General features: G+C 65.0%; 1 protein-coding gene across 3 annotated transcripts in view; it reads right to left on the bottom strand.

The window, feature by feature from the left end:
- Nucleotides 1-2,858: 2,858 nt before the first annotated feature.
- ARHGAP23 (Rho GTPase activating protein 23) overlaps nucleotides 2,859-11,662 on the bottom strand; it is a 33,310-nt gene continuing 24,506 nt past the window's right edge. For all 3 annotated transcript variants that reach the window (XM_068660647.1, XM_068660645.1, XM_068660644.1), the window contains exons 8-24: nucleotides 11,464-11,619; nucleotides 11,188-11,299; nucleotides 11,039-11,096; nucleotides 10,785-10,922; nucleotides 10,402-10,701; nucleotides 9,056-9,117; nucleotides 8,547-8,674; nucleotides 8,267-8,385; nucleotides 8,021-8,176; nucleotides 7,579-7,657; nucleotides 7,306-7,379; nucleotides 7,135-7,224; nucleotides 6,903-7,028; nucleotides 6,718-6,759; nucleotides 6,518-6,611; nucleotides 5,153-5,184; nucleotides 2,859-5,047 (exon numbers count right to left, since the gene is read on the bottom strand). In XM_068660647.1, coding sequence (XP_068516748.1) covers nucleotides 4,007-5,047; nucleotides 5,153-5,184; nucleotides 6,518-6,611; nucleotides 6,718-6,759; nucleotides 6,903-7,028; nucleotides 7,135-7,224; nucleotides 7,306-7,379; nucleotides 7,579-7,657; nucleotides 8,021-8,176; nucleotides 8,267-8,385; nucleotides 8,547-8,674; nucleotides 9,056-9,117; nucleotides 10,402-10,701; nucleotides 10,785-10,922; nucleotides 11,039-11,096; nucleotides 11,188-11,299; nucleotides 11,464-11,619 — 2,807 coding nt within the window. In that variant the 3' untranslated portion in view covers nucleotides 2,859-4,006. The remainder of the gene's footprint in view (nucleotides 5,048-5,152; nucleotides 5,185-6,517; nucleotides 6,612-6,717; nucleotides 6,760-6,902; nucleotides 7,029-7,134; nucleotides 7,225-7,305; nucleotides 7,380-7,578; nucleotides 7,658-8,020; nucleotides 8,177-8,266; nucleotides 8,386-8,546; nucleotides 8,675-9,055; nucleotides 9,118-10,401; nucleotides 10,702-10,784; nucleotides 10,923-11,038; nucleotides 11,097-11,187; nucleotides 11,300-11,463; nucleotides 11,620-11,662) is intronic.

The raw sequence follows: 11,662 nt of genomic DNA, 5'->3' as shown, positions 1-11,662 counted from the left end.
AGGGGACGATGCCGGCGCCCACCGGGTCTCCATGGGCAGAGCCGTGGCCACGCTCGCTCCGGCGCTCGCCGAAGGTCGGTGCTGGTTCCCCGGAGCATCCTGAGCCCCCGGCCCCGTGGGGCTCGCTGTGCCATGGGTGGGGTGGCCACGAGGGAGCCCAGGTGCCCCCAAGGTGCTCAGGGGGCCGGGGTTTTGGTGGGGTGCCCGGAGGTTGAGCATGTCAAATTTGGGAGGCGGAAACGGGTATGGGTAGGGGGTGCTGGGGGGCGCTGGGATCAGCCCCCATCACTGTAGGTTCGTAACGTAGCACTTTAATTGTTCGTCTGGGTCACCGTGGTGGCTGGGGCAGAGGGACGCCGCGGTGCCCGGGGGCTCTGCCTGCACGGGGACACCCTGCAGGACCCGCGTCCCCCTCCCCAGCACCCTCGGGGTGTCCCAGAGCCCCCCCCCCCCTGCAGCAGGGCTGGGGTCAGCACCCCCCCGCTGCCAGCCCAGCCCTGCGGGCGTGCGAGGGGAGCGCTGTGCGTGTGTGTGCGTGTGTGTGCGTGTGTGTGCACGTGTGGTCAATGCCGTGTTGTGAAGCGCGCCGTCCACCCGCAGTGCAACAAGAGATGGAATCACTCCTTTCGTTGGCTAGTTCGTTGTTGGGTTGGTTTTGTTGTTTTTTTTTAATTATTATTATTATTATTTCCTTCTTTTCCCCTCTCTTTTTTTTGTATATCAATCATTTTTGTACAGAAGAACGAGCCTTTTTGAATAACAAAGAGAAAAAAAAAAAGAAAAAAAAAAAAAAATCATGATGCAATTTCTTTGGATTGCAAAAAGCAACTCTTTACATTTAAGTGAAGTGTCTTAACATTTTATATTGTTTTAAAAAATATATTTACATATTATATATATATAATATACGTAATATAAATATATATATAAATATTTAAAAAAAAAAAGAAAAGAAAAGAAATAAATCTCTTCATGTCTGGTATATTAGGGGGTGGATTTTCTTCCCTGGTTAAACTATAGCTCCTTGTGATTTTTGAGAGGGTCAGTTCCTAGCGGCTTGGTAGCCCTCGTGCTGAGTTGGCATCCTCCTTCCACCCCCTTCTGTGGCCTGTCCCTGTCCCCGTCCCCGTCCCCATCCCCGTCCTGCCCCTCGCTGAGGCAGTTTGGGGTCAGGGTCGGGGTTGGGGTCGGGGCCGGGAGCCCGGGGCCGGTGGCTGCCAGTGCCAGCCCCGGGGCCACGCGTCGAGGCCGGGACCTGGGGCAGGGGGCAGCGGCTCCTGGCAGCAATAGCAGTCACTTGATGCGTTAATTTAATTTATAATTACTTTTTCTTGGTACCAAAGTGAAACACTGTAGCAAAGCCACAGCTTCTTATGGATTTGGGGGGGCCTGGCCCCCTCCCCAACCCTCCCTGCCCCAGTGCCGCAGTGGCCGTGGGGGGCTGGCCGTGCCCCCATCCCTCCCGACCCCAAGCACAGGGGTGCGAGGGCACACGGTGCCCGCCCCACTGCAGGGCTCAGCACTTTGCAGCCAACCCCGGGGGGACGCAGGGTGAATTTGGGGGGGGGTCCCATCCACCTCCAGCCCCATGGGGACGTGGCCATGCATGCGCAGAGGGGCCGGAGCTGCCGGCAGTGCCACGGCATCCTCCTGCCCTGGTGTGTGCCCTGTGCCAGGTGGTGCCAGGGCGCCCAGGGCAGTGCATGGGGGTCCCCTGCCTGCACAGAGTGAATTGGGGGGGGAACGGGGGGCACTCTGCAGCTGTGAGCAAGCTCATGCCTATGGGGGGGGGGGGTCCACAGCCCCTCACTGCGCCCCAGCCTTGCCGTGGGTGCTGGCTGCTGCCCACCCGAGCATTGCCAAGGGGTGCAGTGGGACCCCAGCCCCAGAGCAGCCTGCAGCGGGGGCACGTGGAGCTCCGGGCCACCCCCTTCTCTTATCCCCCCCCCCCACCCCTCCTGGCTGCCCACCAGGCTGGTTTTCTATGTGAGCGTGTCTCTGCGTGTGTGCGTGCGTGTGCGTCCGTCATTTCATGGCATCATGCAAACTGTGTGTGAGCACCGAGCCCGGTGCTTTAGCTGAAGCAAGAGAACAAAAACAAAAAAAAATCTGCTTGATTCCGATTTAAACTGAAAAGAGACAAAAAAAAAAAAAAAAAGTTGCAAAAATGACAAAAAAAAGGAAAAAAAAAAAGACAAAAAAAAAGAACCAAGCGCTGCCTGCATCGTGCATGTGTCTGGAGGCGCCCGCTGCATGCGCACCCCGCTTTACTCGTCTGAGTGTTGTTTAAGAAAAGGTTACAACTTTTAAAAGGACAAAAAAAAAAAAAAAAAAAAAAAAAAAGTTCCTAATACTCTTTAGAGGCTGTTTTGGGGTTTCTACGATGTCGTGTGTCTCTTAGCATGAATTTTTCTTGTGAACTGTTTTAAAATTTAAGCAAAGGAAAAACAAAAGCAAGGACTCGCCGGGGCCGGGCAGGGCGCGGGCTGGCCTGGCCGGCTGTACGTAGTCTCTGTATCTCTGTATGGATGCCATGGGTAGTTCTGTGCGAAACGTGACCGTTGTAACTTGCAAACTCCGATGACAAAGGGTTGCTTTTTATTTTTTCTTTTTTCCCTTGACGACTTTTCTTTTCTATCAGAGTGTCTGGCTTTAATAAAAGACTTTCTTTTCTCTATGGCACCTTTTCCCCGCAGGCCTGGTCTCTTGTGTCCGTGCTGCGGTGCCGGGAGGGTTGGGACCCCCCCCCCCTTGCCCTGAGCCCTCCCCAGGATCGGGACCAGCCCCTGGGGGCTGCAGCATGGAGGACACGGGGTCGGTGGGCTGGAAGGCGCAGCAATAAGAGCAGGAAACTCCCCTCGAATAACCAGTTTATTTCCGCTATATAGACCGGGACTCGGAGGAGGACAGTTTCCAAAGCAGGGTTTTTTTTGTTGGGGCTGGTTGTTTTTTTTTTTTTGCAGTTTGGCATCTACCGACTCGTACAACACGCCAGGGGGACACATGCAGAAGGGTTTAAAAAGTCAACACTGGTCCAGCGCTTTGTGTGGTCGGGGCTGGCCTTTCAGCTGAGCAAAACTTCTTACAAAATCCTTATAAATCTTTTGTAATATGTTACACATTTAGAGACAATATTTACAGAAAAAAAAAAAAAAAGGGGGGGGGGGAAATTTACAGCAAATATTTGCATAACGTATGAGAACGACGTGTAACAGTGACAGTGACTTGACTTGATGCCCCCCCCCAGGCCCTGGCACACACATGTCTGTGCTCCCCACGTCCCCAGCCAAGCCGTGCCCCCCCGAGGTGGCAGCACATCACCCCCTTCCTAAAGTGCTTCTGGCCGGGAGGGCAAGCCTGGGGAGATGGGGTGGAGGCACCGGGGGGGTTATAAAAGTGAGCAAGGGCTTTGGGGGCAGCTGGGACACACAGAGAGCCCCATCCCCATGGCACGGTGCTGCTCTGAGCAAGCCCCTCTTGGAACTCCGCTCCTGCAAGAACCCAGCCAGGGCCATCACACCCAGATGGGCACCCCGAGACCACCGTCACCCAAACCCTGCAGCCCCCCACACACCGTGCCCAGGCCTGGGACAGTGAAAGGGCGCCGAGGTCCCCTCCCCGAGGCTGTCGGGGGGCAGGAGGGGAGGGCTCTGGTGGGGGCAGCCACAGCCGCAGCACCCCGGGAAGCGCCCGCACTTCGCAACGCTGCGGCCGGGCAGCCCCGGGGCCGGCACTGCCGGGGGGGGAGCAGGGACCCCACAGCCCTGGGGGAGCAGGGGATGGGGTGGGGGGAACATGGGGAGGGGGCCAGGCTGCAGTGCGGGACCCTGCAGGGCCCCGGTGACAAGGTGGCTTCGTCCCTCCTGGCACGGAGAGGCGGCGCGAGGGAGGCCGTTAAATAAAAGCAGCTCGTCAGGAGCACAATTAAATACAAGAACAAGTGCGAGTCCTTAAATTAAACACTGTCCCCCCAGCTGGAGGGGGGGGGGGGGAGCCTTCCAGGAGGTCAGAGACATTGGGGGAAGCGCAGGGGGGGCACGGGGCCGGGAGCTGGGTGGCCAGGGCTGCCCGGGGGGCTCTTGGTGCTGGGTGCTTTGGTGGCACCGCCGGGCTGGGCTGGGCTGGGCGCCGCGGGCCGGGCTTTGGTGGACTCCAGGCTGCTGAGCCCCGAGTCCTTGTCACGGCACGGCCCTGGGGGGACGTCGAGACCCCCCCGCGGCTCCTTCCACTCGTTGAAGTTGAGGTCCTTGAGGCCGCCGGGCACCACCACGGTGTGCCGGCGCCAGCTGCTCTTCTTGCGGCGCGTCTCCGGGGAGTGGGCTCGGCGCAGGCGCACCCCCATGTCATCGGCCGAGGAGCGCAGGCGCTGCCGGAGCTGCTCCCGCAGCGAGGGCCGCCCAGGGGGGGCCCAGCCACCGTGGCCCTCCCCGGTGGGCACCGGGGTCTCACCGGCCGGCCGCGGCCTCCCCAGCTTCCTACGGGCCAGCGTGTCGCACTGGATGAGGCGGTGGGAGTTGAAGGAGGGGCGCCCGGGGGGCACCTTGTCCTCGCCCCCTGCGCCCCCCTCCACCTGCCCCAGCCTGGCCCGGGCGCCCTCCCGGCTCTCCGTGTCCGTCTCCACGTGGCTGAACTCGCTGCGCTCGTCGTCCGCCTCCTCCCCGCGGCTCTCGGCCACCGACTGCACCTCGGAGCACAGGCTGCGGTCGATGGTGGACAGGGTGGAGTAGCCCGACACGATGGAGCGGGCGTCCGGCGCCGGCTCGGCCCCGGTGCCCCCGGGCTCCAAGGCGCTCTCCTGCTCCGGGCTGGGGGCTGCCGGCTCGGTGCCAGGGCCGTGGGGAGCTTTGCTGGGCCCCGGCGCGGCCGCCGCGGCCTCCTCATCCTCCTGCTCCCGGCCCTTGGGGTCCCTGTGCTCCACGTCATCATCGGTGCTGCTGCCGAAGCCCTCGGCCTCTCGCCGCTTCTTCCTCTTGCGGTTGACGGCTGAGATGAAGGGGATGGCGAGGAGCTCTCGGGGCGACGGCTCCTTGCGCGACGGCCACGTGCCCTGGGAGAGGGGAGCCACAGCTTAGGGACAGGCCACAGACCCCGTCCCCACCGTGCTGGGGGCATCACCCCGCTCCCCCCGGCCCCAGCCCGGGACCCCTCTCACCTTCACTTTGGCAGAGCCGCTGTGGGTCAAGTCTGTAAGGCAGAGAGAAGAGAAGGGGGTCAGCGAGGCCCCCGCAGGGTGGGCGCATGCTGGGGCAGGGGTTCAGTGGGCAGAGCCGGGGGCGCTGCTCTGCTCCCCCAGAACGGGGAGGGGGACGCACTGGGGCCACCGGCCCCGCCAGCCCCACGCGGGGGTCCTGGTGCTGAGCGGGTTTGGGAGGCTGCAGGAAGGAGCTGGAAGGGGGGGGGAGGCTCCGGTCCCACAGGGGGACCCCAGAACTGCTCACCCACTGCAGAGCCCCGAGGGATGGGGCGGGGGTGTCACCAGGATGGGACACGGGGAGCTGCCTTGTTACCAGCTCTGGGGGCTGCTATGGGGGCTAGTGCATTGATGGGCTGAGCAGGGGGGGGCGCGGACAGGCCGTGGGGCTGCCCTGCGCTCCCCAGGGGGTTAGGGGACAGGAGGGGACACGGGGTGACAGGCAGCCTGGCTGGAAGGACAAGGACAGCACGACAGACACCCTCTCCCACCCTGCAGGCCCCAGCCCGGGATGGGGTTAGAAGCTGCTGACGACGAGAGAGGGGGAGGCAGAAAGGTGCTGAGCCCTCCCCAGGGAGTGGGGACCCCCAGGGGGTGGGGACCCCCAGGACCCAGCATTTGGGTCCTGGGGCACTTGGCACCAGCCCCTGCTGGGGTGTGCCAGCACCAGAGACACCGCAGGGACCCACCAAAGAGGGGGGAGAACCAGGGGCTCTACTGGGGTCCAGGAGCCCCCCAGTGCTGGGGAGCCCTGGGGACAGTGGCTGGGCAGGACAGGACCCCCCCCCCCCTCCCGCTGCCCCTCCTGCTCCCCCTCTCTCGTGGTCGCCCGGAGGAATTAGTGCGTGAGCAATGCACCCAGGATCAACACTGTACCCGCTCTAGCTCTCGAGGAGGTCCGCTGGAGGAGGAAGAGGAGGAGGAGGAGGAGGAAGAGGACAGCACAGAGAAGTTCAAGGAAAGAACATCAGAAATCAGTCGAACGTCAAAGTCTCCCGGTCTCTGGGCTGGCAGCGTGAGAGGCACAGGGTGGGGGGGGGCACGGGCAGGGGCCCTGCAGCGGTCGTGGTCGCAGGGGATGAGCAGCCACCAGAGCAGGGGTGACAGGAGAGGGCAGGGAGGGGGCTCTGCCAGCACCCATGGGTGTCCCCGAATCCCAACGAGGAGGGCACGAGCACATCACGCTCGGGCACAGAGCTGCAGCATGGAGAGCCCGGCTGGCTGCCCACAGGGGGGGTGAGCGTGGGGACAGAGTGACCGCAGAGGTGCCTGGGGTACCCCGGTGCCAGGACCGGGGGGGGCCCTGCCCCGGGCTCGGCTCCTCACCTGGGGCATCGCCGGGCGCCGCGGTCCTGCCGATGTTGGGCAGCAGGTACTCGATGTTGGGCACCGACTGCGCCTCCTTCTCGTCCACGGGGGTCTGCAAAGGGACGGGACGCGGGGTCAGGGGGCTGCTGATGGCCCCCGGCTCTGCGCCAGGGCTCAGCCCCGCTCTGCCCCCGGCTCCGGGCCCAGCCTGGCCTCACCTTCTCGCCCTTGTCCTCCTTGTCGCTGAAGAACCAGTCTGACTGCGGGGGGAAACGGGAGAGGGGTTAGGGACCAGCGAGGCAGCCCCGGGGTGCAGCAGTCCCTGCCCTCCCCACCCAGGCAGCCCCCAGCCCCAAATTGTGGGGATCAGCAGCCCCCCTCCAGCCCCGCCAGTGCCACCTACGTGCTGGATGAGGGTCTCCACGATTTTGTAGCGGTCAGGCATGTGCGTCACCATGTCGGTCATGTTGTCCTCGGATGTCCGCACCAGTGTGGGGCCGAACACCAGGGCCAGGTTTCGGGGCTCCATCTGCAACCGGAGCTGGGGTCGGTGCCTGCCTGCGGCCGCCCCCTCGGGTGCCGTCTCCCTTCCCACCCCAGCTGGGGGGGGCTCGGGGCCGGGCGGGGAGCAGTACCTTGTTCTTCTCCGAGTGGTCCGCGATGGTCTTCAGGTGGCCCACCAGGAACTTGAGCGTCTCGTAGTAGTGACCTGGCAGGTCCCGGATCTGGGGGAGGCACGGGGTCACCCCTCTGCTCACCCCGCAAGCGGGCAGTGCCCCCCCCAAGGCTGTGCCCCGTCTCCCTACCAGCTTCCTCAGCGTCCTCATCCTCTCGCTGGCGTCCTCTATGCGGTTGGCCTCGATGAAGTCGTTGTACTTATCTGAAAGGGACAGGGGGGGGTCAGGACCAGGGGGAGGGGGGCAGGGACGCCCCTTGGGGATGGAGACCCTTGGGTGCGGAGGGCTGGGGATGGGGCTGGGGGGTCCCAACAGGACGGGACACAGAGGGGCAGGGAAGGGGCAGGGAGCGGGGCTGGTGGGCGCAGCGGGGAGGTGCCACGGCCGGGCTGTGGGACTCACCGTCGGTGAAGAGCGGCTCGGGCAGCTTTCGGAAGAAGGATTTCAAAAGGCTGCTGATGACGTTCAGGTCCTGCCACCGCTGCGGGGACAGAAGAGGCTGCTCAGCGGGACGGCACCCGGGCAAACCCAGGCACCAGCAGGATAAAGCCCCCAGCCCAGGGCCACCAGCACCGAGAGGGACCCCAGCCAAGGCCACCACGGCCATGGGGATGGCAGAGAGCTGTCCCCACCCCGCACCCAGCAGGGAAAGCCCAGCACCCCCCTGCACCGTGAGATGCAAAGACACCAACGTGGCCCCGAGCTGCGGACAGCATCCACTAGGCGGCCCTGCCACCACGGGGACGGGCACGGCACGGAGACGGGGACGTGACAGGGACAGGGACCAGGAGAACAGCCCCAGGAGCACCCCACGGGCACAGGGACGGGGCCACGCAGCCCTCACCTCGTCCTGCAGGTTGATCTCGGTGGCTCCCTTGTTGAGCTGCTCCTGCAGGCTGGACACCACGGCGTTGTTCCCGGGCACGCGGTAGATGCCCATGTACTCCAGCCCGCGGTCCTCCACCACCTTGCAGCAGGCTTCCACGATCAGGGGCACGTTCTGGGGGCACAGGGTGAGCGGTGAGGGAGGCAGGGGGCTGTGTGGGGTCCCCGGGGCTGCCCCCAGCCGAGGCACGGCCACGCACTCTACCTTGTTGTCCGGGGCAGGCTGGCAGTCCTCCAGCCTGACGCCAAAGGCTCGGGGGGCGGATTTTTTGTTCTTCTTCATGAGGTTGATGCCCCAAGGGGCTTTCTGGGAGCTGCTCTCATCTGGGGGAAACACAACCATGGGATTATTTAAGAGTCAGGATGGACAAACAGCAAGGGCACCCCTGCTGTGCTGGGGAGGGGGGGAGCGTGCGGGCACCCCTCCCTGCCAGGAGCACAGGATTGCTGTGCCGGGGCTCCCCGTGGCGCAGGGGGGCACCCACCTTTCATTACGGCCGCATCCTGCCTCGGGGACCGGGGTGCGCTGGTTCCCGTCTGCTTCAGGAACTCGGCTCTGATCCCCAGCCCACGGGAGCCCTTGGGCGAGGAGTCGGGCTTGGCACCCGCCGGGCTGTGGGGAGAGCAGGGTCAGGGGGGCACAGCCGGGACCGAGCACCGTGGATGGGCCCCCACCAACCCCCCCAACAAAACCCGGTGTCTGCCAGCCTGCCCAGGGTCCTGCCCCAGCCCCATGGGTGCTCACGGGGCCCTCCCTGCCCTTTGGTGCTCACCCCACAGGGCAGCACCCCATGCTGGGGGGCCACAGGGCTGAGCCCCATGCCAGTGCTGGGGGAGTTTGGAGCCCTTTTAACCCCTTGCTGGGAGCTTGCCTGAACCAGGCCCTTCTTGCACCCCAAGCCCAGTCTGGTTTTGCTCAGTGCCCACTGCTCCCTGGGGCATCCGGGGGTGGGCAGGGTGCCCCGCTCGCGCCCCGCAGCCCCGGGGTCCATACCTCACTTTCCGGTAGTCGTTTAGCTTCTTGTTGATAAGCGCTTGGCTGGCAAAACCGGGGTCCTGGGGAGGCAGAGACAAGAGGGGAAGGGGGAGCTTGAGCAGCGCGTTCTCCAGTGGCCCTGGGTAAGTCCACGCTCTCCCAGATGCCACACGGGGCCAAGGCGCAGCCCGTTCCTGCCTCCAGCGCTCCTCGCCGAGAGGCACCTCCAGCGCCTGCCAGCCCCAAAGCCGGGGCGAGGGCAGGACCCGGGCCCTGGTGCCCCAAAACAACTGGTGCCCAGCAGTGCTGGCTGCCCCGCAGAGGACTGCAGCACTCCTCACCATGGCACACCGCACGCAAGCAGCACAGGGGCTCCAAGCCAGCCCCAGAGGCTCAAGTCAAGCCCTCTGCAGCACGTACACCTCCACCTGCCTGAACCAGACGCACAAACTGCACCCCACGGTGCCCAAAGACACGCGCCTTTCCCTGCAGGGTGTTCCCTGCGGGGTCCCGGCCCCAGCGGGCAGCCAGAGACAACTCCAAGTGCTCCAACCCGGCAGCACCTTCCCTGCGCCGGCGCTGCCAGCCCCGCGCCCTCCGAACGGGGCCGTGCTGCAGCAAAGCAGAAACCACTCGAGCTCAACGCCCCCTCCAGGGCCGGAGCCGTGCCACAATCCCGGCATCAACGCTGAGACCAACCACGGCCACCCTGGCACGGCAGGGAGATGGCTCACACCAGCCCAGCGCTGGCACATCCAGCCCTGCGCAGCCCCTCCAGCGGAGCCCATGGCCCCGGGAGCAGCTCTCCCTTCTCTGCCCTGAGCAACCACTGCACAGACCACAGCGAGGGCTCAGCCCTGACCCTGCGCCAGCCCTGAGGACAGGCAGCACCACGGGGACCGTGTCCGGCGTGGGCAAGGAGCTCCCTGCAGGTCTCACCCACAGCCACAGCGACACCAATGCGCCCCGGGGTGCTGACGCACCGCGGCCGGGGCTCCAGCCAAGCCACGCGCGCTCCTCTCCTGCTTCACTACCAAATGCAACCAGCGGCACCGGCACAGCCCCTGCCTGGCCGAGCCTCCACGATGCTCCGAGAGCCACACCGCCTGTGCCGAGCACCTCGGCGCACCCTGCCTGGCCGAGCCCACGGAGCCGCGCTCTTCTTGGATGCGGCGGTGCCCGGCAGCCCCCGTGCACCCCTGGGAGCACGGCGCGGCGCGCAGGACGGGCGAGCCCCACGCTGCCCGGCTGAGCATGGGCTGGCCGTGGCCTGGGGAAGCAGCACAAGGCAAAGAGCCGGAGAGAGCCGAGGCGGTTAGTGCCGGGAGAGCCAGAGGCAGCCGGGAGCCCCATGTGGCTCTCACCTCGCCCTCGGCCTTGCTGTTCTCCCTGATGACTTTGATCCAGGCCAGCATGTCTTCCCGATCCTCTGCCTGAAAGAGATATTCACAGAAGTCAGCGGTCGTCAGGCGGAAGACGTGCTTCCTCTTGGTCTCGCTGTAGGAAATGTCCACCAGGCACGCTCGGATGCTGATCGGCTGCTCCTCCTCACCTGGGGCCGGGCCGCAGGTCACTGCCTCCCGCCTGTCCTTGCACAGGTACAGCGAGTGGGTGCGCAGCACGGCGAAGACGCGCTTCCACTGCCGGATGCCTCCACCGACTTTCTGCGGGGAGAAGGAGCCGGGCCCGGCCGTCAGAGCTGCCCGCGGGCCCCGTGCCGCTGGCCGGGCCGGGGGTCCCCGCGTACCTTCCCCTTTTTGGTGAGGATCTGCTTGTAGTGGAGCCAGCCCTCCTTCCTCACGTCGCTGAACGTCACGTCCGAGAGGTCGGAGGTGGAGTGCCTTTTGGAGCGGGTGTCTTCGGACGTACCGAGGCTGTCCAGAGACTGCGGGGGCGAGACGGAGCGTGGGGTCACGGTGCTGGCGTGGGTTGTGCCTGGCCCTGCCACCCCCCCCGGGGTCCGTGCCACCGGCACCCCCAGCCCCGGCCGCCTGCACTCACCCCGTCGGTGAAGAAGCTCCTGAGCATGCGGAGGCTGGGGACCCGGCTGGGCATCCTCCTGCGGAGAGAGCAGCCCCGTGAGCAGGGGGGGTCACGTCGGGGAAGGGACGGTGCCCGCCTGGTGGCCGGGTGACAGGAGCCAGCCCTACCTGAGGATCTTCCCCTCGTCCCGAAATGTGTTCAGACCATCGTCGCATGACTTGGAGCGCTCGGTGGTGATGGCCAGGAGGTAGGAAGAGCGGCGGCCGGCCTTGATGCTGCCTGCGAGGGGAAGGAGGGCAAAGCACACGGTCACGGGGCTTTGCAGGGCTTGGGCAGGTGCTGAAGGTGTCCCGAGGGGGGAGAAGGGGGCAGAGCTGCAGCCCCCGCCCACAGTGAGCCCATCTGCCCCTGCCAGGGGCTGTCCCCGTCCTGTCCCCACTTACTGCAGTCCTGCGAGTAGTGCCGGCTCAGGGCGAAGGCGAAGGTGGGCGAGGAGGGGCTGGTGGCAACGGCGGGGGCAGAGTTCATGGCACTGGAGACGACGGAGGAGGCAGGGACGTGCTTGGCCTTCAGGTCAATGCTGGGGCTCGTGGGCTCGTCTGCGGGAGAGGGGTGGGAGGTTGGAGAAGGGCATAGGGCAGG

The sequence above is a fragment of the Anas acuta genome, chromosome 25 (genome assembly GCF_963932015.1).
Source record: "Anas acuta chromosome 25, bAnaAcu1.1, whole genome shotgun sequence".
In the NCBI taxonomy this organism is placed as follows: Eukaryota; Metazoa; Chordata; class Aves; order Anseriformes; family Anatidae; genus Anas; species Anas acuta.
The sequence above is the reverse complement of the archived record's forward strand: the minus strand, read 5'-3'. Positions and strand labels throughout refer to the sequence as shown.